This window comes from Centroberyx gerrardi, chromosome 9 (genome assembly GCF_048128805.1).
Source record: "Centroberyx gerrardi isolate f3 chromosome 9, fCenGer3.hap1.cur.20231027, whole genome shotgun sequence".
NCBI lineage: Eukaryota > Metazoa > Chordata > Actinopteri > Beryciformes > Berycidae > Centroberyx > Centroberyx gerrardi.
In genome coordinates, this window is record NC_136005.1 from 2016431 (window position 1) to 2043070 (window position 26640).

General features: G+C 45.7%; 2 protein-coding genes across 2 annotated transcripts in view; both read left to right on the forward strand.

Annotated features, from left to right (window-relative positions):
• rabgap1l (RAB GTPase activating protein 1-like) overlaps positions 1–26640 on the forward strand; it is a 167370-nt gene that overhangs the window by 50475 nt on the left and 90255 nt on the right. The gene's annotated exons all lie outside the window — the stretch shown is intronic.
• Positions 9308–10429, forward strand: gpr52 (G protein-coupled receptor 52). The gene has a single exon (XM_071899592.1). The coding sequence runs from the start codon at positions 9308–9310 to the stop codon at positions 10427–10429; it is 1122 nt and encodes a 373-aa protein (XP_071755693.1).

Here is a 26640-nt window from a genome sequence, read left to right on the forward strand (position 1 = left end):
CACATACATAAATCCACTGGCTCAGCCCAGTGCTTAGCTGCTAGTCTGAGGCCTCCCATCATGATAAATCCCCTGGAGGGTCTCTGACAGGCTTGTCAATCACCCCCCCCCCCCCCCCCCCCCCCAACACACACACACACACACACACACACACACACACACCCTCCTACATAGTATCTGTAGGGACCAGCTGCACTGCAGGGCCACAGCACAGCCCACCAACCCCCTCCCATCTTTCCTCCTCACAATGTAGGTCTATTCACAGACACAGACACACACACACACACACACACACACACACACACACACACCCCAGCCCTATGTGTGTCTCTATAGTGCAGCCCTTCGCTTCACTTCTCCATAGCAGGAACACAGTGGGCTCCATTAACAGGACACACCGCCTTCCTTCCACATCGCCAACATAATCAATATCTGGGGGGAAAAAAACAGAACAAACACAAAAATCTGATCTGTCGTGTCTGCAGCCGGCTCAGTCTGACGGTTCATATCAACTCACTGTGAAGCAGAGAAAACCATCAGGGTTTATTTAAAACACTCTGGGAAGATACTTCCGCCGCCTTAATAGTGTGTGTGTGTGTGTATTTGCATGTTTATATACTAGACCTGTGCAATTAATCATGTTTAATCATATACTGGGATTTGAATGAAGAACCCCAATATGAACATGCCATATGTACTCTTTCACATCTAGCATGTTTGCTAAATATTTCTACCAATACTAATAACATTATTCACAAAAAAATATACTGGGATTTTAGTTTCCATACTAACAATTGTTAAATATTGGCATAACGGTATTTAAAATCTCTCCTGTAGCTAGAAATAGTCAAAATGTTGATCTAAGATGCCAAAGGTGCGGTAAAAGAATTTTGTTCCTAAAATCATCAAGACTAATAATAGTGATCAGAATATCTAGCAAAATAATCAGGGTTAGCGTTTTAGCCATAATCGTGCAAACACTGTGTTTGTTTGTGTGTGTGTGTGTGTGTGTGTGTGTGTGTGTGTGTGTGTGTGTGTGTGTGTGTGTGTGTTAGCCTCCTAGCCGTGCTGACACCGATCTGACAGCTCAGATTAAGGAGATGCAGCCTGCAGCTTCTTTTCTGGTCACAACACTTCTGTCTCTCAGTCTTCATCCTGACTGTAACCCCACAGCTACAGCAGCGCCGCTCCTTCCTCTTCCTCTTCCTCTTCCTCTTCCTCTTCCTCACTACACTCACAGCCACATCCATCTCCTACTACAGTAAATATACAGGAATTTCTACTCAATTTCATGTTTCCATCTAACTGTCGAGCAAATGTTAAGCAAACTTTACATTCATACGTTCTCGAGAATTAATTAGTATTGGGCGACAGCTAATGTTGGCCATTTTTCATGCTTTCATCTGCAGGAGACAACAAAGAAATACACTTTGTGCCATTCTAATGCATCAACTAATGGACATTTAACCACAACAACATGATGTCCTGGGTTCGAACCTGGCCCGGGACCTTTGTCGCATGTCATCCCCCTCTCTCTCCCCGTCTTTCCTGTCTCTCTCCACTTTAAACTGTCCAAGAAGAAAAGGCAAAAATGCCCCCCAAAAAATCAGGGGAAAATTATTTTTTTTCTAGATGTTGTGGTGGACAAATATTTTACAGGCAACATTTCAGAACATCCAAAACCACTTGTGAACTGCCAATCATTTATTCAACAAATGCGTTTCCATTATTGCATTATTTCTTCCTTGATAAAAAAATGTGCTGCTTCAAGTGAAGGTGAAATCTTATTCCAGCCTGTATGGAAGGCATACAGGCTGACCTACATGGTGGAAGGACAACAGCAGCTACAGAATAATGAATATAATCACGTGAACCTGAGCAGTCGGACGGGCCGTGCCGCCGTGCGGCGTGACGTTAACTGGAGATGATAGATGGTGATTCCAATAGGCAGCTAGTCTTTGACCTTTAGCTTCTCTTTACCATCCACCTGAAGCCATCTCAATGTACACATTATACAGGCTGACATTGTGCTGGAGGTGAGAACAGTGGAGGTATTTTTGCTCAACATAAATTATTGTCATGTGAAATATGATAATGAGCCGCCTCCTATCAGTGTATTTGACATTTATTTCCTTTACGCCCCGCATCCGATTCATACATTATCTCTCTGCTGTATTCACCGGTAGGAGAATGTTTCTTTGCAGCCATTCTCACAGTGAAATGTTGATAAGAAGCCCTTTTATTTCCTTTTATTTGATTTTTGTGTTTGTTTCCCAAAATGGTTTGCAAAATTTGAACTTCAAAACCCAGAAATCCTGTAAGGTGACATCAGAAAACTCACTCACTGCTGTTTAGGAGAAACTTTTATTTTATTTTATTTTATTTTTTTTAATTTGTTTATTTTGTCCGGGACTATGTACAAAAACATTAATCTCACTAATCGCACCAGATTTAGCTACTAGCTAATTTCCATCTGTAGTCCCTTAGGCAGGTAGACATAAAAACAGTGCAAAATACAAATAGACAAAAAAAATAAAAATATACAATAAAATCATTACAATCATAATCACATTCCCAACCCTGAACAAAGTAACCTATCCCAACCCTCACACTCTCTCACACACACACACACACATTAATGCAGACATTGGTTACTTAAAATCCAGTTTTTAACTTTACAGGCGAAAATATGAAAATCTGTAAAAATGTTCATATCAGTGGAGCTTATTCCATTCCTTCATAGCTTTAAACGAGAGAGCAGATTGTGGAGAGGCGGTGCCCGGTTTGGGGATGCTGCACTCGCCCCTCGAGGGTGAGCTTGCAGCTCTGCTCATGTGCTCAGAGCAGAGTTGGACAAAGCTCTTCAGGGATGGAGGGGCAGCATTATTATTATTTTGGATTTCACTCTTAAATTCGTCACTTGCTGTGGGCGGAGAGGTTTACATACCCAACACCAGAATTTCATTTTGGGCAAACGGCGATTATATTTGGCATCTCCATTAGTGGGGACGGGACGCTCTTTGTGATTTTAGGCTGACGGTTGGATTTTTACATAAAAATCGAACCCAGTGCAGCTTCAAAAACACATTAAGCAGAAGATGATGTCACAATACAAATCAAAGGCTTATTTCCATTGTGGTCCTCATGATATAAAGATGGCAAGGCAAGTGAGACGGGCTACATTCACTACAGTCAGTGTTCAGCTGTGTTTTCAGCGCCTCAAATCTTCCCCTCAGTGCCTCCGACCTGGGAGCTGACTGTAAATGTAAATACTGGCTTCTGCCTGCTAGACAGTCTCATGTTTCAGTCTCAGCAGGCGGGCAGGCAGGTGCTAAAAAGCAGGTTTAGTGTGTCGATCTGCTGATAGTGCTAGCTGGATGCTTGTTTCCAGGCAGTAAAGCAGCACTAATCTGCCCCACTAACTGCCCCATCCCGCCCTACTCCTACCCCGAGCCTCTTGGGCTGGTTGTCCTAGATATTAGTGATGGGAAAATATATATCGCAATACAAAAATGAGACCAATACGTGTTGTGGGGCAGAAAAATGAATCGTGATATTAGCTCCATTTTTATGTGATATTAGCTCCACAATTTCACAACCTCTCCATTGAAATTCTTTTATTTGCACTTTGTAATGATATTTTTAAATTGTTGTTGTTAAATTGTAGCAAGCCAATGCCATTTCTACAAAGTCTCAGTGTCTCAGAAATAAATCAGACTTTGTTGTCATTGAACTTTTATTTATTACATCGTATCGTGGTTGTAATGAATCCTGAACCCCATATTGCGTATCGAATCGTATCATGAGATAAACATATCGCCCCATCCTGACTAGATACCCAACATTATAAACAACCAATAGTGAGGAGGTCAAGAATCATGCACCCTAATAATATTTAATAACACCACTACAGTATGTTCGTACTGCGAACGTAATGCGTTCGTCTGTTGCTTCGTCTGTATTTGTCCAAACACTCGGAGCGCTGGTCATTTCTTCCTAAATTCAGTATCCGTTGGACCTTGCACGCAGTCTAAGATATATTCTGTGCCATTTAAACCTTTCTGAGTTCTGCTGCTATTTCCCGATCTCTATTTTAACCTTTACTTGTTCGTGGAAAGTTGACTGAGCACGCTGCTATTTGCCAGCCTCGCCCTGCTTCACACTCACACAGTCCCACATGTTCACACCAGGAGCTGCCCAGTGCAACCATCCATCAAGCAGAACATTTTATTAAGATGACTGATTACAGAATTACTGGCGGATAGATTTGTGTCTGTTGGTTTGTTTTGGAACGTCAACATGGCGGCGAGGCAGAAGAACAGGAAGCTTTGCTCATAAGCTACTTGATAGAAAAAAGAAGAAACAGACTCTACAGTATCAATTCAGAAACCGAGCTGGAAAACCTCCACTCATCCCAACGTTATCCCAGGCTTTCTCTGTTTTATCTTTGTTTTGGTCGGACCGTCGTCTCTGTGTTCGCCGCTATTTTTTCCAAAACGAACGTAGGAACGCCTCTCAAAACTTTTGATTGGAGATCTAACGGAGACAGACGTGTCATCAGTCCGGTCCGGACAATGGACAGCTCTCAGTGAAAATGAATTGAAATGAATGTCGACGGACCAGTGTGGCCGGCGCCTAAGCGTCTTGCTCAAGGTCAACTCGGCGGTTGCTGCTGAGGCGGCGGAGAGCGTTTCTTGTTCGCTCTCCCTGTTTCTCCCAGCTGGTCAAGACCCTGCCAAACTGAACCCCCTGCCTCCTCACTCGTCGTAAGTTGCTCTGGGTAAGCCTATCAGCTAATCGCCTCTAATGTAGATGTAAACTCCCTGCTTGTCCCAACACATTTCCGTAGAGGCTGAAGTCAGCGGGAGGAGGTGGGAGGCAGTGAAAGGTGAATCGGCCTCCACCTTTGTTTCCAAGTGGCCCCGCTGGCTTTGTGTTGGAGCTGAATGAATTATTAACGCAGGCCTTCTGGTCCTGTTTTTCATCAGCACCCACCTCCAAAGGTAAAGAACAGAGGGCTAAAAGATCGCCATTGGCCGGATCCTTCCATAGAGATGGCAGATCTATATCTACCACATCTTTTTCTCTTTTCTGTGTCTAGTTTGGCCGTCTCTCTCTCTGATCCCTCTATCTCTGTCTGTCTCTCTCTCTTTCTCTGAATGACCAAATTAACCAACATGCGTGCTGAAAAATATCTGGTCTCCATGACAATTCGAAGACCTTTCCCTCGCTTTTCTTTCTCTCTCTCTCTCTCTCTCTTTTTCTCTTTCAGCTGCATGGTAGCTATAGGCTTTTACTTGCTCTCCAGTTCTCAGGTTACAGACTAAAGCCCATGGTATTATACCTTAAAGGAATGTTTCACTTCACTTTAGTAGAATGTTTTCTTCTTTTGAGCTCACATACATCCATACTAGTTCATGGATAATGAATCAGGTGTATTGGCTTCCCAGGGTGTCTGAAGTTACATCACTGCTGCACTGCTTTTATCTTGATAACCTAAAGGTCCAACTTCTAACACCTGTATCATGGCAATATAACCCAAGTATTGTACTGTGTTCATTTTCTGCTTTCTGTGTTGTACATTTCAACAGAATCTTAACACATACAGTATATTATGGTGATGTAACTCATGTAGTACTATTTGTGTTGTGCGTCGCACTTCTCAAGAAGTTTTTTTTTGCTTGCTTTCAATTAGTGAGTCAGAAAAAGGCTGAACGCCGCTGGTTGCTATGGATTCTAGCAGTAGCTGATGTTGGAGGTTAACTGTTTATTAACTCAAATCTGGTATCAGTGTTAGAAATGAAAATGAAATGCAGCTGAAAGTGTATAAGTATACTCTAGAGTGATGTACAGTGAGTGAGCAGGAAGAGGGTTCAGTGTCTTGCTGAAGGACAGATGGATCTTGATGGACACACATTGGTTGTTGAGGGGATCAAATCTGTGACCTTTTGCCTACAGGACAGTCTCTCTAATCATTAGACCAGCTTGCTGCCCCTAGACAAATGAGATTGCATGACATATGACCAAGATCATGAGCAGCATTTGAACCCACACTGTTGCACGGCAGATATTATACGTCTTCGTCTACGTCTTGCATGTTGGCTTCCTCAAACAGCATGGTGTTTGAATTTTGAGGACTTCAAAATTCAGAAATGCTGTAACCCGATGTCAGTATACTATCTTCATCTGAATGTGTGGTGGAGGTGGAGGTGGGGAAGAGCTTCAGCCATTGTTGGTGAGTCCAGTTTTCTCTGGACGGAGCGCTCAGTCGCTGCTGCTTAGGAGACGCTTTTGGATTTGGCTCTTATGGTTTAATTCGTCATTTCTTATCTGGAGAAGATTTCCCACCGGTGACCAAACCAAACCCGATTCCAGAATTCAGTTTGGGCCAAATAAGATGAATCTGCAGTGTCTCGGTTAGAGGGAATGGGACGTTCTTATCTGTTGCAGCCCTTTGTGATTGAAACCCTGCCTCCTCTCCTCTTGTGATGGCTTTGGTCGCCGTCGTGTTTGCTCTTCTAAACTTTTAAAAACTTGAGTTCTGCTCTTCCTAAAATGAACGAGGTGCAGCGTCGTTTACCAAAGTGGCCGCTTTCCATCCGTCTTGCAGCCACTCTCCATTGGCTTTAGTGTAAAAAAAAAAAAAGGCACAGGCAGTTTGAAACAGCAGAATAGCGTGGACATGACCTGAGTTAAGCTCAATTTTTCTTTTTGGCAAGTGTTTCTGCTCTGCCTGGCTACGATGCTCCACAGTTCCTCCACATCCGCCCTTCTGCTCAGTCAATTTGCTCTCACTTGTTCCTCTTTGTCATCTGCTGGCCAGAGGACGCTCCCAACTAGCCGAAATGCCTGGCAACTGTAACTAAGGGGCAGGCATAACTGGGCTAGGCTATTGGTTTGTGAAACATACTGGGGGCTGGTGGGGGCTGGTGGGGGCTGGTGGGGGTGGGGGTGGGGGGGTGGGGGGGGTGTATAGGGAGGAGAGATTGAGAGGAAGAAGTGGGAGGGAGAGAGGGAAGGAAAGAAGAGGAGGAGAGAGGGAGAGGAGGGGGCTTTAGTTAATAGAAAATGGACTGTGAGAGATAAGTAATATGTAAATAGGAAATGTGTCCAAATTTAGCTCTGGGAGAAAGCGAGTGTGAGAGACAGAATAATGTGGCAGAGAGCCTCAGGTGCAGCCAGGAGGGGAGGGGGGCGAGCGAGAGGCTGAGGGAGAGAGAGCGAGGAGGGAGGGAGGGTCTGTCTGTCTGTGTGTGTGTGTGTGTGTGGAGAGAGAGAGAGTGAGTGTGCGAGCTAGAGGGAGTGTGTGGAGAGGGAGGGAGGGAAGTGTAAGCCAGTCACAGCATCTCTCCTTCTCACTGCACCAGGGCTGAGGGACTCTTCGTCCCCTCGCTTCCCTCGCTGCAGATTTGACTCTTCATTTCCATCGGCACAGTCATCTTTTTTTTTTCTTCTTCCTTTTGCCTCGCCGCTTTTGACAGATACATCGCATTCATCTCTCGCCGTACGCCGGGATCTGAGGATTTATTTAGTGGGAACGCGGGTCGTCTGGTTTAACGAACTAAAAGGGGACGTTCGCAGAGGACAGCGCTGAAAACCGGGACTCCGACCGGGACTTGGTCTTTTCTTTATCCTTGCTGGAGTGGATTCCCCTTTTGTTGCGCCTGCCAGTGTTTTGTTCCGGGCGACAGACGTATTGAAAGAGAGAGAGAGAGATCAAGGAGTTAAAGGCGAGAACGTAGGACCACATACCCCCGCGACTCAACAAAAAGCATATTTGAAAAGGACTGAGGCGTGTAGAAGTAATAAAATCAATAGTCGCAACAAGCACTCCAGAGGTGAGGACGACACAAAGGGCGCTCCCTCCCTCCCCGCCGACGTTTCAGAATGTCACGGCTAAAACGCAACCAACAACAAGTTTATGGGATAAACAAGTGGAATGCCGTTTGATCCCCACACCCCTCCCTGCCGGCGCCTGCCACAGGATTGCTGAGGAGTCGATGTGAGAGGAGCGCTGAGTTATTCAGCTGGCCTCTCACTGCTCCTGGAGAGTCCTTTCACCTGCCTGCATGGGAGACTGACATTCACCACTTTCACCAGCCACTGGATAACTTTTACATTTATTTGTCTTTTGCATCTCGCGGTCCGGAAACACTTGGTGGCAAGTCTACGCGTTCAAACTTAGCCGCTTCCATAGCAGACCACATCTGATTTTTTTGACGCTCCTGGTTTTTGCCTCTCTTTGCACCTCTCTGTCTAGGGATGCCTTGTAAACACATTTTCCCCCCAGCACTGTGTGTGCTGAGAGAGCTGTGACATTATCTCCCGCGGAGATCCCCATGTTGTTCTAGCCTGTGTCTGTGTTTTGATTCAGACAATAGCTGGGCATACATGGGCTCCAGACACTGACCGGAGGACCACCAAAATAAGGGAAGCCTACTGTTAGACAGAAAACATAGAAGCACCCATGGCACTATGGAACTTTGGACTCTGTATCGGACGGTTGATTCAAATGCAAAGGCTGATATGGATGTAATTTTCCTCTCCTGACTTTGGTTTTTACCAAGAGAGACTATTTTCCCTGAGCAACAGCAGCCTGAAAATCAATTTTTGAATGTTGAAATGACCAGTAGAAGGTAACTGCTCTCTATACATTTGCTCTGATCTATAGGTGTGAAACAGAAGCCACATGCTCCTTACTTATTTAATCTCCGGTAAGGATCTGTTAAGAGGGGAGAGCGGCGTGCTTTGCCTCGTGCTTCCCCCTCCTTGAATGATTTCCTGCCTTGCGTCTTCTACGCTCTCTGCCCTTGTGAGGACAGCTTGTGCCCTCAGCCTCCCGGTGGCAACCCTCATTAGAATCAGGAGATGAGGCCACAGACTGGCAGGCAGAGCAGCAGGGAGGCTTGCCTCTGGGATAGATGCTGGCCACAGCACTAATGCTAGCACTTTTTGTTTGCTGAAGGAATACGGCTTTTTTTTTTCCTCCCTACTCCTGACTGCTACCCACCCACTTCCTCCGCTAAGCATGACTGATTGGAAAAGGAGAGCTGAGCGGGTCGTCCTGCCTTCCCAGAGGCTGTATTGATTTTCCTCCAGTCAGTGTTCATTTGATTGAGACCCAGCTATGTGAGAGCGAGGTGAAAGAGAGAGTGAGTGTGCTAGAGAGAGTATTGAGCTCCGTTTACTGAGGGAGGCTGCAGACGCCCGGTGAAGGGGGGCAGGGCGGGCAGGTCTCCAGTTACAGGCCATCTGCCTTGTGGGTGGCACGCCACAAACCTGACCCACCTGGACTGCGCCCAGAACAATGAACCAGTCCGAACTGACGACGGACCCGGTGCCCACTGCCAACAGCAGCCTGGGAGACCTCGTCCCCGGCAGGGCCTCCAACCACTCCTGTCCCCTGGGCTGGGGCCAGAACGAGGGCCTGGAGGCCTGCGTCCTGGAGACGGCCGTCATCGTACTTCTGACGGTGCTCATTATCGCAGGGAATCTGACGGTCATCTTCGTGTTCCACTGCGCCCCTCTGCTGCACCACTACACCACCAGCTACTTCATCCAGACCATGGCCTACGCCGACCTGCTGGTGGGCCTCAGCTGCCTGGTGCCCACCCTGTCTCTGCTGCACTACCCGGCAGGCGTCCAGGAGCCCGTCACCTGCCAGGTCTTCAGCTACGTCATCTCTGTTCTCAAGAGCGTCTCGATGGCCTGCTTGGCCTGCATCAGTGTGGACCGCTACCTGGCCATAACCAAACCGCTGTCCTACAACCAGCTGGTGACGCCGTGCCGGCTGCGTGGCTGCATCACCCTCATCTGGGTCTACTCTAGCCTGGTCTTCTTGCCCTCCTTCTTTGGGTGGGGCAAGCCGGGCTACCATGGGGACATCTTTGAGTGGTGCGCCCACTCCTGGCCCACCTCCGCCCTCTTCACAGGCTTTGTGGTGTGCTTGCTCTACGCACCCGCTGCGCTTGTGGTCTGTTTTACCTATTATCATATCTTCCGCATCTGCCAGCAGCACAACAGGGAGATCAGCGAGCGGCGGGCGCGTTTCCCCAGCCAGGAGATGGAAGCCGGCGAGGGCGGCGGCGGCGGCGGGCATCAAGGCGGGCACGGACCCGACCGGCGCTACGCCATGGTGCTCTTCCGCATCACTAGCGTTTTCTACATGCTGTGGCTGCCCTACATCATCTACTTCCTGCTGGAGAGCTCCCACGTGCTGGATAGCCCCGCCCTCTCCTTCGTCACCACCTGGCTGGCCATTAGCAACAGCTTTTGCAACTGCGTCATCTACAGCCTGTCCAATAGCGTGTTCCGCCTGGGCATGCGCAGGCTCTCGCAGACGATTTGCTCCTTCAGCCACTGCGCTGCCGACGACAGGGACTTCGGGGAGCCTAAACCCAGGAAGAGGGCAAACTCGTGCTCCATCTGAAGGGAGGAGTTTCACAGAAAGAGGATGTTTCTGGAATCTACAAATTGGAAGCTTGAATCTTAACAAGCTTACGAGCTGGTGAACTTTGAATTAATTTGGCAGAGCTAAACCAAACAGAAAAAAATTCCTGTTGTGATAGTCTCTGTGAGCTGACACCAGCGACGTTGCCTCGGTCATGTTAAACCATGATTTATTGCATTACGAGCTTTTCAAGGAGGTATAGTGTCTAAACAAAAAGATTTTATGGGAGACGGGCACTCTGCGGTGGCTTTTCATCTGTGGTGTGGGTTTTAGCTGTGGATCACATAGACAGTAGTCTCACCGTGGCTTTCTCAGGCTTAAGCGTTTACATTTCACTGTATGTCATCAGCCAGGTCGGAGCTAGCGGGAAGACGAAGTTGTAAATTCCAAAAGATTCACAAACATTTCCTCAGACATCAAATTTGACCTCATGATTTAATGCCTGTTGAGTTGTTGTGAATTGGATTTCACCTGCCGCTGGAGGTCTGCATACTTTCCATGACTGCCATTAGCACAGATAAGATCAGCCTGCAGTCCTTATTCGTACACACTCTCCCGGGTAAAGGGTGTAAATGGGTTTCATTAGACTTGCGAACTATATAAACACACACAATGACAATGATGACACCCATTACGCCGCTGTTAAATAACAGATGGTGTATGGCCTTGACTGTTTTTTCTAATAGAAAGTGAGCAGTCTGTTTATCCGGAGGCATTATTTTGTGTTGAGACAGTAAAGATGAGCGGGGCGGACGGACGAGAGAGAGATGCTGGAGAGTAGGGATGCACTGATCCGGTTTTCTGGGACTGATTCCCATTCCTGATTTTTTATTTTTTTTTAAACAGTGTGATTGGCCGATCACCGATCCGATCACCAATTGAAATGATGCAATTTACCCAGACTGTCTACTAACAACAGCGCATGGAAAAGTGCACAGCGAGCATAAATAGTAAAATTCCAATCTCACACTGTGTTTAATAGATTGTTCTTATGGCTGCACAACATAGCTGGCCTATCCAAGTGTAAATAAGTGATAGGTTTAATCCAGACATGGTGTTTGCTGTGTTTCCTCTGTAATGTTATGCAGCTGTGGTGCTTGGGGGGATAATTGTAGTTTTCTCCCATATCTGTCGCTGTTTGGGTCCAAGTTGAGGCTGTAGTGCTAAAACTTTTTTTTTTTTTAATATCATAATAAAATCAATTACTTCTAAAACATTTGGACTACACTCTTAGTTTTAGATGATAGAAAAACTAAATTACAATGCTAATTTTAATTTCACATTTTCTCCAGCAGTGGTGGTAATGTCGTTGTTGTGGTGGCTCACCTGTTGCCACCAAAAGTTTTTCACTGCGGCAGCATGGACTCTGCCTTCTGCCCAATATATTAAGCTGGTTCAAACCTGTGATCATAGACTGTGAAGTTCAAAACACACACACACACACACACTACCATTGCACACTACGTACTGCATTAGCGTGATCTGTATCAGATATTTTGAAAGATTTCCTACTACTGTTCTCCTGTCTGCCACAAATTGGCTCATGCTTTTTAAGGCATGTATTCGACTGCTTTCAAGATTCAGAAGTTGAAACTTTTTTATTTCTTTGTTTCTTTTGTTTGTGATTGTGCACAAACGGTGACCGGCCGATCACCGCTGACCTATTTAAAGCATTTTTCAGCTGATTATGATCGGCGGCCGATCGATCGGTGCACCCCTACTGGAAAGCAGCTTATCTCCAGGACTCAGAATCAGGCCGGGGATGAGTTGGGCTCAGCCTGGTCAGACAGTGAATGTCTCACAGACTACAAACACATATTCAGTGTTCACCGCTCTTAGGGTCGACTCTAACTGGGAGGCACCGTCTCTAAATTTGGACAATTTACCTGGTGGTCTTGCTTAAAATGTATTACCTTCTGTCATGAACTTTGTAGTGTTGCCCGGGCCTCAGATGACTGCGCTGGTAGGGGCAAAGTACGCATGTTGGAAAGTGACCCCAAAAGGTTTGCTGGCTTCTTATTGGAGTTTGGTAATCGACCAGAGTTAAACATGTTGCGTTGCTCTGTCCTCCCAGCTTGTTAAAGCGTAAAGACTGTTCCCCCGTCTGGGGTTTTTAATGTTCAGAGTGCAGAAGACGCGTGCCGTGAACGCACCCTACAGACTGCCTTCGGTTCTGATTCTCGACCTTCGTCACAGCACAGTAGTGTAGTCATTCCAGTGATTTACCTTGTACATTCCCTTGACCATTGGATTTTTCTAGACGATGTCAAAGCAGAATTCCTCCTCCACAGCCACGTACGATAGCCGATGGCTTCTCCTGATATCCCTCTCTACTCATGTAGTGGTGTTGGTCATCTGTGGTTTAGACCTTGCCTGTAGTGTGTTTTCGGCCATGCTAGAAACCAAGCGACACAGCAAACCCGGCCCCTTGATATTGTGACTGTTGTTCGACTCTATGCTGCTTAACAGTATCTCGTGTAAGTCATTCCTCATTTTAATGCATTACAGATTGTTCTGTATATGTGCCTAAAGATGTATATTTTCTAGGAAAGGTGAAAAAAAAAAAAAAAAAAAGATGACGGGAAGTACTTTTTTTTCCTTAAACGGTTACATGGACACGCTGCACTTTTTCAACATTGTCCGGCTGCATGGCGTCGTAAATGACCTTACCTTGTGACCATGAGCCCCTCCTCGCTCATCCAGATATCTCAAATCGGCATTTGAAGGTGCGTTGTCAGTGGAATCAGTTTCCTGTGAGCTTATGATGAGTTCAGAAGGGTTTCCACTCGCAGCAAGCGCTGGTCAAGTCATGCGTGTCAGACATCAGGCGATCTGACTTCTGCCTCCAAGTGTGTACATGTTCTCCTCTCACATGGCTGCAAGATGTCTGTAAGATAAGAGCAGGCACAGGGAGGATTTGTCCAAGTCCATAGCCATGACCGTATGACCTGGAGTACATGAGGAATCAGACACAGTAGAGAACCACAGTATAGCAGTGTCAAATATGAGACTTTTGATATTTATTTGATATTTTAATATCTAGTGTTTTGGCGTTCCTCTGGAGCAGAGTTCAGTGGGGCGGTAGATGAAATTCAGAAGATGTGAATGTGTGTTTTAATAGCTTCACAATGTCCTGACAAACAACAAACAGCTAGGCTGCACACAACAACAGTACAACAATGATGGCAGGAGAGAAGAGCGGAGAAAGCAAACTTCTGATCCACATTTATTCAAATTCAAAAGGTAGCTTACATCCATTTAAGCTAGATGTTGTGCTGTATCGAGTGCCACGTTCACGTCATATCGGAATTCATTAATTTAAAAATCAACCATAAAAGAACCGCAGCAGGTATTGCTCGCTTTTCTTAAGTAGAGTCGATCATATTAATGTGAATATAATTTATTATTTCTGTATTTTTTTTTATTACTTTGGACTGCCGACACTCGTGATGCCAAGTGGGAGGAGTGGGAGCTTATAAAGAATATCCACATGTCCCACTTGTAATTACGCAGAGGAAGCTGACGTGAGCGTTGTTTTCCCGGTCCGTAGCTCATATATACGCTGACTCCGACATGATGTGAACGCGGCAGTATTCTCAAGTCTTGCTTTGAGTGTTTCCAGAACTAGCTGGACACCCGGCAGGATCTTAAAACCAACCTGTAACACCGCTGTTACCTACAGTTTGTAATTCAATATGGAGTGTTTGTCTGATTTTATACAATACTGAAAACACGCTGTAATAGCCTAACATATAATAGCTCAGTTATTCCATTATGATATATAGCTGGAATATTGCCATTCTAATGGAGAGTAGAGTATTTGGTCAGCAGTTGCACAAATTCCTTTTGTACGGTTCCTTTGTTGCAGGACGTCCTGTGAGTGGCGTGGCTTGGCCCAGGCTTTTTAAAAACCAGGGGCCACTGAATGAATATTTAAAGAAATCATTTTTTTACTTGTGTATGTATTATAATGACCAAACTGAAGTGGTAAAAAAAAAAAACAACACTGTCATTTTGTCCAAAAAATCGTCATACTTTCAAGTGCATTGGGTAGGGTGTTGCATCTAAGATAAAGAGTTTGATTATTTACAGGATAAAGTCTATTTATTTATTTAGTTATGTTCAAACTATTACTCAATATATATGAGTACACTGTATGTAAAGTGTGTGTATCTGTTTTTAACCTGCTGTACAGGCAAAAAAAAATCTGACAAATTCTTGGAGGGATGGCACATCCATTTGTGTTAAATCAACTAGGCTGCTGATGTTTTTGACTAGGAGACAGAGTCAGTTAAACTACACAGTATCTATTTTTTTATTTCTGAAATTTTGTCAAAGGCTATGGTTTTGCTGTTGCTGCCAATCCAATAAAGGTGAAAATAGTAGAAATGAATTTCTGTGCGGTTGCTTTTGTCAACAGTGCGTGTGTGTGTGTGTGTGTGTGTGTGTGTGTGTGTGTGTGTGTGTGTGTGTGTGTGTGTGTGAGTAATGTAGCAACCATCAGCAGTTAGCCATTTTGTTGAATCTGAGGAACATGAACATGGTTATGGGATGTTTTTTCATTCATAACCTTTCAGCTGTTGCGCTACTAACCATCAGTCTGATGGGAGTCTGACTGAGTCTGGAGTCTGAATTTGTCCTGATTCTGTCTAAAATGTTTTTTAGATTTGCTATTAAATTTTAACAGTACCGGTAAGGTTGAGGAGGAAAAGTATATCTTCATGTAAAAACCGGCATTACATATCTTTTGATTTGAAGTCATGTAGCTATTTACACTATTCAGTAAACATGTTAATAATAATAATAATACATTTTATTTGTATAGCACTTTTCAAGATACTCAAAGACACTTTACATGACGTGTACAAATACACAGCAAGTAAAAAAATATAATAAAAGCTACTATGTAAAACTATATAAAAAACAAGGGATAAGTCAATGAAGCAAAACATGAAAGACAGAACAGACAGAAACATGGGGCAGGAAGAAGAGAGAGAGTCAGATATTAAAAGCAATTAAGTATTTGTTATCATTGGAAATATAACCTTCTCATGTTTCATTTGAGTTTATTTACATGTTCGCCTGATGAGCAGTGGAGCTTTCCAGAGCCACCAACTGTTTCCTTTTATTTCCACCTGTAGTAGGGAGCAGTGGAAGCCTGCAGGACAGAGGTGTGGGCTGCTGGTTCAAATCCCAGACCAACACTCGCTTCAAACTGGCTTGAAACTTTGTGGGTAAACCAGCAAACCACCAAAAGAATTCCATCTACAAAACACAGGAAAATATGATGGGCATATGTGTGTGTGTGCGTGTGTGTGTGTGTGCGTGTGTGTGTGCGCAGCAGGAGAGGCGAAATGACCTTTTTCGTCTTCCATCTAATGAGCAGATCAAATATTTGTGTGATGTGACTTCTCTTTGGAATGAAAGAATCTGGGATAAAAGAAGCTGCTCCTTCCTTTCACAGCTATTCTATTGGAGAATGAAGTCCATAATGTGAACTGTGCCGTCATTTCCATAATGATAATACACCGGTCTGAAATCCTGCCTCTCTGCAAAGGCTTTCTGCAGCTCAGGGTTGCTATAGATTTATGATTTGCATTTGTTTTTAGTTTTAGTTTATATTCAAATTTGATTTCCATTTGCGGTTGGGTTCAGTCGAGCTTTTCAAGGTTCATCTTTTTGCGTTTTGCAGACTGTGTTGACGGTACCTGGTTTGTGTTTATGCTGACACATAATCTTTGGAAAGCCACAGTATATTCAGTGCTACTGCATTAGTTCAAGCATCACATTATTAATTAACAAGTATCACATTATTAAAATGTTTTCCCATGCATAGTTGTAGTTTTGGTCTTCAGTCGGCTTCCAGTAATAATCTGCGACATTTTCATATAAATAAATGTCCGTTCCGCTCCTCTTTATTGGCTCTAACTCAACAGTGATTCAGCCTATCTCCAGTTCATGAGTCTTTTCCACTGTCTGTTCCTCTGCCGCACAGGAAGTGATGCGTTTTTACTCAAGAACTGGGTAGTTAGCATGAGCAGTGATAGCCACCATGGCTGAACAGACAAAGAAAAGAGAAACTCAAACTGCATCAACAGAAAACCCAAGCTCCGCCCACACTGTTTGATTGACAGGTGATCTGTGGGAAGTGCAGAAACACCACAGTGAGGCTGAGGGACAAAGATGGAGACTAAACCTCAGTAGACATCCAGTTCCAGTCAGCGCTGCATAAACAGTTTTTACCTGCAGTGTTTCATCTCTCCCTCCTCTGGGCCAGCAGACGGCTGGCCAGGTAGCATTTAACAGGCTGCGCTAGCTAACCGCTCTGCAGGTTAGCCTGCCCTTTACTGCCGCTGGGAGTTAATACACACCGTTGTGTAACACTCTCTCAGCGTGGAGAGCTTCCTCGTTACAGAGACTCCCTCGTTAGTGCCTCTTAAATTGGCCTTTGAAATTCATACGTTCACCTCCAGACTGCGGCCGAGCCGCCATGTTGCCCCTGTTCCCCACCCAGGGATGTACTGGAGGGAGGAGGAAGAGGTGGAGGAAGGGAAGAAAGGTGATGGGAGGAGGAGGAGGAGGCGGACGGGGAAGGGAGAGGAAGGAGGGTGGGGAGGCAGGAAGGAGAGGGGGCAGGAGGAGGAGAGGGGCAGGAGGTGGAGGAGAGGGGTAGGAGGTGGAGGTGGAGGAGAGGAGGTAGGAGGTGGAGGAGAGGGGGCAGGAGGTGGAGGTGGAGGAGAGGGGCAGGAGGTGGAGGAGAGGAGGTAGGAGGTGGAGGAGAGGAGGTAGGAGGTGGAGGTAGGAGGTGGAGGAGAGGAGGTAGGAGGTGGAGGAGAGGAGGCAGGAGGTGGAGGAGAGGGGCAGGAGGTGGAGGTGGAGGAGAGGGGCAGGAGGTGGAGGAGAGGAGGTAGGAGGTGGAGGAGAGGGGTAGGAGGTGGAGGAGAGGGGCAGGAGGTGGAGGAGAGGAGGTAGGAGGTGGAGGAGAGGAGGCAGGAGGTGGAGGAGAGGGGTAGGAGGTGGAGGAGAGGAGGTAGGAGGTGGAGGAGAGGGGGCAGGAGGTGGAGGAGAGGGGGCAGGAGGTGATATGAAAATACTTTTTCTTAAGATGGTGTTTTAATACGGCTGATTTGGAACATTTGATCGTTTCGCAGATCTTAAAGAGTAAACACTAAACCCAAATCTGTGTAAAGCCTGACATCTGATGGTAAAAAGCATGCTACTGAAATGGCTGCTATTGGCTGATCTTTTGTGCCAGGTGATGTCACATTCTACAGAGTACAACAGGTGGTGACATCACCTGGAACCAAAGATAGATAGATAGATTTGGGTTTGGTGGTAAGTTGCTCTTTAAAGGATTCATACAGCACCATAAAGGTAGAACCATTCAATCATGGTGCTGTAGAGAACCTTTCCAAAATGGTTCTTTATAGCACCGTAAAGGTTCTCTATAGAGCCGTTTAAGGATAGAAAACAGGGTTTACTGATGTATCCAAAAGGGTTCCCTTTTTGTTATGAGTGTAATAACTCAGAACGTTTTTTTACTTTCAAGCCAGCAAACATTTCATAAGAGCAGGCATCAGTTTTTTCAGATGTGTGATATCTCGTTTTGGAGCGAAACTCTTCATTTGTTCCTCCTGCCAGCCTTTCATCCATTCAGCCAGCATCCAGGTCCAGGCCTGCTCAATATTCATGGCCTCCACTGTATCAGGAATTCCCTTTAATATTCATCTCCACAGCTGCAGCGCTCGCCTCTCTTCCTCCTCCCTCCTCCCTCCTTCCTCCCTCCTCCTTCCCCTCTTCCTCCTCTTCCCTTCCTGGTGGAGGGAGGGCCACCTGCCCCTCTGTCGGAGCGAGGGATGGGATGGGATGGGAGGTGAGGTGGGGAAGTCGTAATCGGAGAGGAAGCCGGCCCCCGCCTCGTTGTCGGAAATGATGGGGCCTCACGGCGCCCACCAAACCACCACCTGGCATAAGGAGGACACACTCACACACACTCACACACACACACACACACACACACACACCCTCATACATATTGCATGGCCTCTCAGTCTTTGAAAAGCTGGACTGTAGACAGCGGCCTAACATCTGACAGGTGTTGATCCAGTCATGGCTGAGTGTGTGCTGTTGATAAAGAAAATTCAAGTCGCACACTCTTTTCTTTTAGTTTTGTGTTTACTATTCCTGACCCTAACCCAGATGAAAGAAAAGAGAAGTGTGCGACTTGAATTTTCTTTATAAGTGGAATTATTACAAAAGCCTCAATAACCAAGCAGTACTGGGCCAGTATGAAAGAAACCTTTATTTATCCATGGAGTCAACTGAGCATGCCTACTCTTTTTTTTTTTAAGATTATTTTTTGGCATTCTTCACCTTTTATTTGACAGTTCAAAGTAGAGATAGACAGTAAAGAATGGGAGAGAGGGGGATGACATGTGACGAAGGTCTTGGGCAGGATTGGGACCCCGGACATCACAGTAACATGGTACACATCGAACGGTTTAACTACACCCTGTGTGTTTCTGTTAGCTATTTACTTCAATACAACCGGCTCCACTTGCAGCACGCCGCCGGATCTGCAGACGGAGCCGGATCAGAGCTGCAACTCTGGAGATACGCATGGCTTCTGTTTTAGTCATATTTTAGTCGTATTTGAGCCATATAAATGCATATAAATGCCGAGATTTTGCTTATTATAGTCGTTTATCACCATGTCAGTAAACAGAATAGGTATTCTACAAGTATCCTGTATGGTACATTAATGTTCCTCACGGTACAGCTTGAGTTTTTTTATGGAAAAATAAGCAAAACTAGATAAATGTGTTCACTTACCCATAGGTAAAATGTAGATAGGCTCAGGAGGCTATCAGATACACAAATGTTGTGCATGATGTGTAGTTCAGGTGTCAGACCGCTGAGACACCAGGACGCCCCGCATGCTCGCTCTTATCCAGCAACAGCACCACACACACACACCTTGGACCAGCCCAGTACAGCCACAGTGTTCTCCTGGTGGCCGCTGAGCAGATCCTCCACAGCTGTTGGGGGTTCAGTGCCTTGATCCTTGTTTTTTTTTTTTTTTTTTTTTTTTTTCACCTTTATTTATTCAGGGGAGTTTCACTGAGAGCAATGCTCTCTTTTTCAGGAACGCCCTGATCACATTCACACACACATTCACACCTGGAAGCTGACCAGTACAACCACAGTCTGATCTGCTGGCCACTGAGCAGCTCCACTGGAGCGGTTGGGGTTAAGGGCCTTGCTCAAGGGCACCTCAGTGGTGGTAATGAGGGAGGGGCAAGCGCTGCTTTTCACTTTCCCCACCCAGATTTATCCTGCCGGTCCGGGGGATTGAACCGACGACCTTCCGGTCACAAGCTCACTTCTCTAACCTTTAGGCCACCACTGCCCTGAGGGAGGGGAGAGTGTTGCTCATTCGCTCTCCCTCGCCACGCTTTCCCGGCCGATCTGGGGGTTTGATTTCATTTTCTGGGTACAAGCCCGGCAGGCTACAGCCGCTCCGCTTGGCTCCCGGCGCTCTGGGGTCACAGCACCGACGTCTGGAGCGTCCCGCTGTTCGCTGGCCCTCCTTACCCCTCCCGGTGGCGGTCGTCAGAGGTTCACACCAAGCAATGTGTGGAGCGGTTCAGTCGAACTCTGGAGTGTTTCCTCCTTTAGTTCAGTTTGTTTGTCCAGGTGAGAACGATGCCATCTGAACTCTGGTGGCACCAAATAACGGCACCGAGAGTCTCAGTCATCTGAACTGTGATTGGACGTTCTCTTGGGTTCAAATCCGGCCCGAGACCTTTGTCGCATGTCTTCCCCCTCTCTCTCCCAGTCTTTCCTATCTCTCTCAACTTTTAACTTTCTAGTGAAGGCGAAAATGCCTCAAAAAAACCCCAAAAAACAAACAAGAGATCTGCAGTGTGATTCGTTAGGTGTGAGAACGTAATCCAACCAGCTACAGGAAACCACCCCAAAACCCAAGGAAAGACATGACAGACGATGCCTATTTAAAAAAAAAAAAAAAAAAGCCACATTTTGGGAACCATTAGTCGTGTTTCCATTTAATTGTCAAGTGAATTTTAAGGGAACTTTTGAAATGTCGCAAAAAAGAAAAAAAAAGAAAATGCGAGTTAGGCGCGTTTCCATCAACTGGTTTGGAGCGAATAAACTAGGCTACGCAATGCGTAATTTCGTCACAAGTTGGCGGTATAGGCTACGTTACGCATGGCTGTAATAAACAGAGTAGAAGAAGTAGAGGTTGCGAACCGGAAACAAAACAATTCGCCTTGGCCATATACGAGCGAAAAATGGAGAGAGGTCGTCAGGAATTACTTTCCGTTGGGCAAGTTATAATTGTTCTTTCATGTCAGCTAGTATTGCCCATGTTTCATGCTGTCCAATCCAGTGCAGTCCTGTTGTTGCTACTACCAGCCATGTTTTCGCACGTTATGGGAATATCCGGGAAGACACCGACAGCGGAAACAGCTGATCAGTCATGTGAGTTAAATGTTCGCTACGTCATAACTTATTCGGAAAAGGTGTTTCCATCTCCCATTTTGCGCATTAACTCTTTTTCGAAAAAGGCAAAAACCACCTCAAGCGAGCGTAAAAACGTTTTTGCGAAATTGAGGACGTTTTTTCGAATTTTGCCGTTTCCATCAACCTTTTCTAATGCGATACTTCAAAATGCGCATAAAAATACGTTGATGGAAACGTGACTATTGTCTCAGTCCGCTGCTCCAGAGAGCAAACCTGAACATCAGTGCATCTCTCTCAGCACTAAGAAAGGATTTGTGGGTTTTTGTAAAGCTGGCCAGTCCAGCAGTGCCAGTAACACTGCACAGGCTCCTGCTGCAACTTCATCATATCCACTGTACTTACTCATTTAATTGGGTAGTGGGTAGATTGTTAATTATAGTTAATTGTGGTTAATTGTAGTGGGTAGATGCCACAACATTACACTCTCAGTGATGTGTGTGTGTGTGTGTGTGGTAAGTGGTTCATGGAGGCAGATGAATGGCCGTTGACGCTAACGTACGCTGACAGCTGCCCACAGGCTGGTCGCTCGCCCACCTCGCCAGCTCGTGCCATCTGGGGTGGGGGGGCGATGGTGCTGGTTGCCAACCCACCGACGCCACCACCCCCCCAACACACACACATACACACACATACATACACGCACACAGCCCCCCCCTTGGCCAGCAATCCTCCGTTACATCAGAGGGATGGAGAGAGGTTGGGACAGAAAACTACAGCAAAGTCACCAAGCTGTTACAGAGGGACAGAGTGAGGAAGCTTAGCTGAGAGACGGAAAAAGCAACAAGCTCCCACTGTACCTCTATTACCAGGTACCACAAACATCCCCCAAAAAATAATTGCACACGTGTATTCTGTGTCTGTTACACTAGGAATATCACAGGCTCTATGATCTGCAGGATTGCCAAGAGCAGTGATTCTCAACCTTTTTCATATCAAGGACCCCTAATTTAGTCCACATCAGGGCAGCGGACCCCATTTGATAAGATTTTGTCTCTTAGACCCACATCTGAGAATATTCTTATTGTTATGATACTGATATGATTTTCTCCAGAGTTCTGTGACTGTCTGTATTGTAGGTAGAGAGATAACAGAGAAATTATGATCAAAACAGTCATTCTTCTACATTCTCTAACTTCTTGTAAATTTAACACTTCATCAATTTGCTGGGGGACCTCCTTTAAACCCCTCAAGGACCCCTGGTGGTCCCCGGACCCCACGTTGAGAACCACTGGCGTAGAGGTTAGAGTGACCGTCCCGTAACAAAACAGTCACAGGTCCTGAATCCTGTCAGAGTTTCCTAGAGCAGCTGGACGTCCGCCTGCCCTCTCGTGGTAAAGTGTCCCGGAGGAGAGCGGCAGCCTAAACGCCTAAAATGTAGTAAAACGTCCAATCACAGAGGGAGTTCATCAGCTGTTTTTGAGTTCAGCGCTTCCCTTCCATTTTGACTTTGGGCTTGAAGCGTTCCACAGGTCGGCTCAGAGCTTTCTGTCCCGCCTGCACAACAACACCTCAGCGCTTCAAGAGCGTCTCCCCGGTCTGCACGCCGTCCGTCCGGCTTCGAGCAAAACACTCAACTTTCCACTTTCACTTCGGGAAGTCTGATTCTGCGATTCGTCGCTGATTGTCTCTTTAGTCTCCGTTACATCATCGCTCTCTCTCTCTCTCTCTCTGTTTTGTCGTCTTGCGTAACGCAGACGCCGCGACTCAGAAACCACTCACGAGGTCCCGTCTCGCCCCCCCGAGCGCCGCAGCGTCTCCGCAGCTAGCTCCCGCTATGAAAACCCGTCCAGGTCAGCGGCGTCCTCTGTCTGCTGGGCCTGTGATGTCACTGACCCCGCCTGCAGTGCCTCTGTCTGCCTGGTCAGGAAGAGGCTCTGTGGCGAGGAGGCTGCGCTGATATGTTTAACCTAATGAGGAATATTCATTTTGTGCGTTTGTCGCTTTACCCTTGTAGTGCGTGTGTGTGTGTGTGTGTGTGTGTGTGTACACTCTTGCATGTGTTGTGAAAATGAATATTTCTAGCTCTACAGATTTGTGTGTGTGTGTGTGTTTGTGTGTGTGAATGCCAGCCTCCTCTAGGACTGGGCCCAGCTGCCAGCCTCCTGCGCCCGGGCTGAGGTTGGCACTCTCCGAGCCCTTTTGTGCCCCACACACACACACACACACACACACACACACACACACACACACACACAGAGACATGGAGCGAGAGAGCTGATAGAGAGAGGAGGTCAGGTGGATGAGTGCAGCACTTGAACTTCTGACAAGCAGAATAATACTGTAGATCTGGATGAGAAATAAGCTGCAGACAGATGAAGAGTTTTTTTTGTGTTTTTTTTTTACAAAATAATATCAACCATATGAAAAAGATGACACCTGCCCTAGCACAAGAACACATAAATAAAATAAATATTTGTACTTGTTAAATGATGAGTCATCCAAGCTCTTGGTTGAAAATTTGATGCATTTCTTACAGACTGGATGTGCTTGATGTTACAGATACTTCAGATAAAGATATTTCTCTAAATTGTTTATAAAGCATGATGGGAATCAGAGTGCAGTTAAATATGGTCTCAAATATCACAACTAGATTAGGAGTGCTTGATTTATCTGGCCAGACACTTTAATGGCATCAAAAACGGAACCAAGATAAGTTCGTTTTTCCATTTATCGTCCATTCTCCATTTTTTTCCCCCCATTTATTCAGAAAGTATTTCATAATATATCGTCTGTGTCTTGGTGGCTTTGGTAGAGGGAAGGAATGAATTTTCAGCCTCGGTGGCCCCGGTGCTCAGATCAGGCTGAAGGAGCTGAGGTGAGCGCTTGGTTATTGATTCACTCGACCCTCTCTGACGATCAATAAATCAATGATTGATTTATTACTGTGGCAGTGATGTACTGCTCTCTCTCTCCTCTCTCTCTCCTCCACCGCTCCTCTCTCCGCATTTCTTTCTTCAGGGACAGTAAACACACAGGAATTAGTCTGCGTGACATGAGCTTTGTTTCAAACTATTTTTATGCGAATGAAGATTTATTGAATTCAAAAAGCTGAATAAAAATGACAAAATTTGATAAAATTTCCTTAATATAGCAAAACATTTTTTTTTTTTTTAAGTTGAATTAGAGGCTGGGTTGAAGAGAATTAATAGCAGCTACATTAGAATTACTAATGGATAAATTATTATTGTTCTTTTGCAGGCAAACCTCGCTGTCATTATTTATAAGTCAAATCCATTTCCACCACTATATGTTGCGTAATTTCTGTATTGACAAGAAACTTTTCTGCCTCAAGCGAGTGTAAAAACTTAATTGTGAAATTGAGGAAATGTAGAGTCACACTGACAGAAGTATTTTCAGAACTGATGCGAGTGCCGAGTGCCACCCAGTATCGACCTGTTATAAAACAATTACAGGAACAATGGCTTAATTTGAACAAAATATGCATTGAAAATTTTGTAACAGTCAAATAAAAGAAAATTAGAATAAGAAGAACAATAAAATAGAAAATTAGCAGAATGTAGGTTTTTACAAACATTTTCATGCCTTCTAGTCAAAAGTTCAGAATAAAACCCGTGTTGATGAACATGTGTTGCTGTTTTTTGAGCAATACAAAGTACCCAAGTGTATCTAAGGGGGACTCTGTAGTGAATGAAAATATAGTTGTTTTTTCCTGTTCACATTATATTTCCACCAACATTACTATTTTTCTTTTCCCAAAAGTGACAGTGACAAAATTTCCACTTTTATCCACACGACAGAATCGCCTCACTCCTGCTGTTATTCTGACTTTGAACTGAGATCAAAGAACCTCCACACTGCAAACTTTTTTTTTTTCCCCTGTCAGAAAAGTGTGTTAGTGCCATCAGCTCATTAAAATACAGGAGCGGGTTTATTTGGCGATCTGATTCCGATACTCCAGACAGGTAGGTGCTGCTGTAAGGGAAATTTTATTGAAAATGTCATTCTTTTCTAATTCGATGCACCATAATTTGCACAAAAATCCTTGGATGGAAGCCCAGCTCTTGACACACACAGTACAAAGACAACAGCACCTTGCGTACAGACACCGGAGGACGGACCAGGACCCCCCCACCCGCCCACCCCACCCCCCCCGCCCCCCCCTCCGGACCGCAGGTGCTCCAGCTCTGCCAGCCGATCTGCAGCCAGCTCCTCTAATTCTCTCTCAGGGCATTTTAGCAGAATTAAATACCATAAGACAGTCAAATTGCCCCCTTGGCTCCTTAGCTTACATCCTCCTCCTCCTTCTCCCTCTCCCTCTCCCTCCCTCTCTCTCTCTCTCTCTCTCTCTCTCTCTCTCTGTCCTGAGGCAGTGTTTCCCATGCTCGCACGCCCCGGCCTGGCTGTGTTTTGCAGTGATTTAGTGGTGCTGGTCCAGCAGCTGCCTCGGGCCATCATCAGTACGGCTGCTTCTTCTTCTGTGGCATTTAGCCTTGCTGCTGCTGTGAGGGTGGGAGGGGGGGAATGAGTGAATGGATGGATGAATGAATGGATGCGTGAATGGGAAGCGGCTGTGTGTTGTGGTTGGAAAAATGGGATTGTGTTCAATTTGTTGGAGGCTTGAGTTAAGCTGGAGGAACACCACAAGACTTTTAGGTTGATTTAAGGCACGATTTGGACATCAGGAGTGAGTCGGTGTTAGTTAGCGGTGGTTTTACAGATGTGAGGGTTCAGGACTTCAGTCTCTCACCTCTCAGTCTAGTTTGGACCAACAGTTTTTTTTGTGTATTTTCTGCCTCAAATCTTGCCCTGTCTTGATGTCTTCCTGGAGTGTTAGCTGGTCAAGCACTCGAATCTGAATGGAGACTGGCAGTAGCCAATCAGAGTTGAGCACAAGAGAAGGAAAAATAATAGTGAGAGAGAGTCATCAGCTAGCTTGTTTTCCAAAGCCAGAATCATTGATTACAGTGACTTGCAGATCAATACTCTGTAACTCCTTTCAGTCCTGGCTCCATTCAGTAGTCTGTTGTGTTTTTCTTCTTGGTGGATAACCGGCCAATCGTAGACGAGGTGACGTCACCTCCAGATGTTTCCAGCAGCTACAGTTTGATATGAGAAAATGTTTCAGGATGTAAAACCTCAGCGGTAAACGTCAGGTTTTGGTGTCAGTCCCTCAGAATCAAAGAGCGAGGGCTTCTTTCTAGAGCCGCCATTTTGCACCAAGAGACGTTCAACAATCATACAGGGAGAAATCCATCGTAGAAGAGGAGAGAGACCAGTTTCTCCACCCACAGGAGCAGGAGAGAGACCAGAATGCACTGCAGGAGCAGGAGAGAGACCAGAATGCACTGCAGCAGAGAGACAGGTTGAGGGTTGAGTAAGAGGCGTGGCCACGAACATAGACACGCCCCAATGTTCACAAAACATTGAAACCAACAAGTTCACGCCCCTTCTCTGGAGGTTGTTGAAAGGCATTCTGGGAAACGTAGTAAATCACTAACTGCAGTAGAAGCAGACGAGGCAGGTTGAGGCAAAGTGGGTTCACCAAAAAACTAAATTAGAACACTTATATCTCCAGGAATTCATTGATCACAGATTGATCATATTTAACAGTGTAACCGTACCAATAAACGCCATGGGAGCCATTTCTAGTCTGCGGACTCTGTCTTTTAATATTTGACTTTTCT